Genomic DNA, 3,732 nt, shown 5'->3' with positions numbered 1-3,732 from the left:
GTGGGTGCCGTAATTAAAGTTGCACTGTCGTGACAAAGTTGGGCTAAAAACTGCACCTCCAAACAGTTGGATGCTGTGTGTATACTCAATCCCTTGGAACGAAACCGTGAGTCCTTGCTACTTTGCGGTGCTGCGGCAGAGCCCAGAAGGGGAAGAACTTGGTGTGAACATGGGATTTGGGGTAATCTCCCTGGGACAGGGGGGAGGAATCAGGATGCAGGAGGTGCCATAAGCGTGTGCATCTGTGTACACATTCATATGGCAGCCAGGAAAGGTGTTGGAGTGTAGCTTCTGCTGCTCCCTTTAGGTAAGTCTATGGGGTTGGGGACACACTGCCAAAATATATAGGTATTTTGAATTTATTTTATTAGAATGATTGAGGTACTAGTAAGCTTCTAAACCACAAATATATCAATAAAGTGTTGTGTACAAGTGATACTTATATGTATAGTGGTTTTTCATTTTAATTGTGAAAAAATGTGAATTTTTTTTTTTTTTTAAATCAGAAAGCTTGTGGTTTTTAAACAGAGAAAGCCAGGAACCCTGCTCATAGCCAGTAGCAGTGTAGCCACATTGCATTAAGTGATGGGATGTGACAGTAAGAGCACCAATTAGCCCAACCTGTGCTAATCAGCTTGGCCATAGCTTAGGAAGTAAGCTGTGTAGAATATCTTACCATATTCAAGGACACTGCTGCCTGGCAGGCTGTGTGTCCTGTGGCACTAAAGAGCTCACAGCACTAGGAGTTTCAAACCAAGCCCCATTTTCAAAGATTACCTTTTTCTACAGTCATTAAAAAAAAAAACAAAACCAAACTCCTGGAATCATGACAGATCAGGGAAAAAAAGATAGCTCTTGAAGAAAAGATGGACTATCTATAGCTCAGAAATGCCTATGAACCCCTTCCAACTACTTGCTTTCCATCCTTTTTATCCAGCTGTTCAGAGGTGAATTCAGAAGCAGATACAGCATCCTTCCTATTTGGAAGTTATTGGCCTCAAAACAGCCAGCAACTGGTCAGCAAGGTGTCAGAGGCATTGCACAGATTGTCCAAGATTGACACAGTACCTCTGACTAGGCTCCCTTAGGAGCCTACTAAGAATCTTTTGTGACCAGCATCCTCAGTTGTTAAGAGTAATGGAGAGCCTTCAGTGGAGATCCCTTCATACTACCCCTTGCCCAAACTGGTATTTTACTTGTGATCTCACAGATGGATGCAACCAGTGGGACAGCTCTGGATCTGGCAACAACAATGGGAATGCTAGCAGAGACCAGCTTCCTCCATTTCAACAATAACATCTTGTACAACCTGCTCCAAGCTTTGCACTTGATAGTGGGTGAAGAAAAAGAAAATTAGTCTTTCCTCTTCCTTCTTGTGCTGTTCAAAATTAGAAGCAAGTATTTTAAAAAGATCAGAAGAGACCCAGCTATTACTGCACAGCTGGGTCTAGGAAGTTCTCTTTGGAAGAGTGAGACAACCAAAGTAGCATCTGATGAGTAATACCAGAGTCCTGCTAGCAACTCAGCTTCCCCACTGTCCAGGGACTCTTAAAAGCAAGCCTAGTCAATAGCTCCAAGCAGCTGCTGCAAGTCTCAACAATCGACACCTCTTTTCTCCCCAGGGCAAGAACTGAGGAGGAACAGAACTCAAGCAGATAGGGAAATTTAGATAGAAACTACCCACAGTTTAGGTCTACAAGGACTTGTTTTGAGAGAGGCCTGCAGTACATTGCTCTTCAGTCCCTTACTCACTTGATTTTCAAGCCGTTGAGAAGTTCAGATGATTTTTTGTTGCAGAAAGTGTTCTCTGCAGTCTTGTCTCCCCTCTCCCTGCCTATAGTTCAGTGAAGAAGTTTCACCAAATTTAACAGCTTCCCCCATCACCAGACACAAGGACAGTGTTTCATTACAGTTTCCCCTAGTGCTTTTATCTCCACTAGCACTACTACAAAATGGCAGCATTCATTATCCTGGGTGAGAAGGTAAATGCATACATGACAGAGAGCAAAGACTTCATTTCTGCTCATTCGCTGCAAATTGCAGAAGGCAGGCAAGATGGTATCAAGACTGAACAGCCCTTTTTTAAGTGGAATCCCCTGAACCAGTAGCCTCTACTTGCTCCCAGTGTCAAGCTTCTGGAAAGGTCTTTAGAACCCTGTGGCCTGATAGGAGCATTAGGGCCTGCATAGCCAATTCAGCTTTAATAAAACTTGAAAAGTACTCTAGAGATCGGCTTGGCAGGTCAAAATGCCAGCTGCCTACATCCAAGACAGCATTAGCATCCCATGTTTACTCATCACTTCTGAAATGACATTTCAGGTGAACATCTAACCCACAGTATTGATTTCTGAAGCCAGCAAGATCAGCTACTGCAGATCACAGAAGGGTAGTCCTACCCCAACCTCACTTCCATGCCTCCCTCCCAAGTTTGGATAATGTACCAAAAAACCTTCAGTTTTGAGGTCAAGGCCAAGAGTAGCTTCAGTTACACAATGTATTACGCTGCTTTAACCATACTTGGTCTAGTGGAAGAGTAGAAACACCTCTAAAGGGATGGTTAAACCTAGTGTGCTCTGCTACACTAAAGAGGAAGGCAGTTGCAGCTGAACCTAGCCTGAATTAGTTGTGCTGTCTGTAGCTGCTTTGGTCAGACACTTACCTGCCCAATATAACCCTCACAGAATGGTGTTTTATTCTTTGACCCTGTGAAAGCCTGCCAACAAAAAATACATCAGGCAACTAATCTTTGACTGTCAGCTTAAAGTCCAGACCAGCTCATAAGAAACAAACAAGAATCCAGCTCTACCCAGAAAAGTAGATCTAATCAAATTGTTCTAATAAAAGTGCTTTAGAGAGCACTATTGTAGCCTAGTGCAATATCAAGAGGGATGCCAATAGCATGATGAAACAAAGACAGCCTTCCTACCTGACGCCATGACCTGGCATAAGCTGAAGGACCAGGAAAGAAACCATGAATCCTTAATAAGTTGTTATATTTTTTATTTTTATAATAAACTTTTCACTTTATCTTAAGGAAGACAGAAAAATTAATTGTAAGTGAGGCTGCAGAAATGGTATTCTGCAAGTGAGAATGCTAAACAGACCAAGGCCACTGGCCAAACCAAAAAGCTTCCCCCTCCCCACCATATTGTATAAGGGGCCTCTGTACTCAGGAACTTCTATAGCCCTTTACTGGCTTTCAGCATCTCCTCCTCCCCCACTGCATTAGAGCAAGATCAGTGCTGTAAATGGGAGGTGGCTAAGCAGCAAGAGGCAGAGTTAGGCAAGGCTACTGATGGGCTCTGGAGGGGACCACACTGCATTTCTGCACCTGCCAACACAGCTGGAACAGCAGGAAGGCAGGGTGAGATGTTACAGCATTGTTCTTTACACATACATGATGTAATAAAAAATAAACAGATGATTTAATTCAAAGCAAAATAAGTGTTGGCTCTTTCTGCAAGAGCATCTCCCTCTATGATGACTTCACACATTCCTTCTCCTGCTCGATGGCTGCAAGGAAAAAAAAGGAGGAGAGGGAGAGACAGAGGGAGACACAGAGGGAAATGGCTGTTACTCTGGGTTGAGATAATAGAAACAAAAATAGTTGTAAAGATAACATTGTGCTTGCTGCTGCAAGCTGACCATGGGTCAGTGCTAGGTCCCCATCAGTCCATTTTTTGGATGCATTTCACTTTTCTCTGCTCATTAAAATTTAAACAGCTTAGAGAT

General features: G+C 43.1%; 1 protein-coding gene across 1 annotated transcript in view; it reads right to left on the bottom strand.

Moving 5' to 3' along the window:
* Positions 1-2,976: 2,976 nt before the first annotated feature.
* TMSB15B (thymosin beta 15B) overlaps positions 2,977-3,732 on the bottom strand; it is an 8,459-nt gene continuing 7,703 nt past the window's right edge. Inside the window, exon 3 of the mRNA XM_019521194.1 lies at positions 2,977-3,513. Coding sequence (XP_019376739.1) covers positions 3,476-3,513 — 38 coding nt within the window. The 3' untranslated portion in view covers positions 2,977-3,475. The remainder of the gene's footprint in view (positions 3,514-3,732) is intronic.

This window comes from Gavialis gangeticus, unplaced genomic scaffold, assembly GCF_001723915.1.
Source record: "Gavialis gangeticus isolate Ggan-Ray unplaced genomic scaffold, GavGan_comp1, whole genome shotgun sequence".
Taxonomy (NCBI): Eukaryota; Metazoa; Chordata; order Crocodylia; family Gavialidae; genus Gavialis; species Gavialis gangeticus.
The sequence above is the reverse complement of the archived record's forward strand: the minus strand, read 5'-3'. Positions and strand labels throughout refer to the sequence as shown.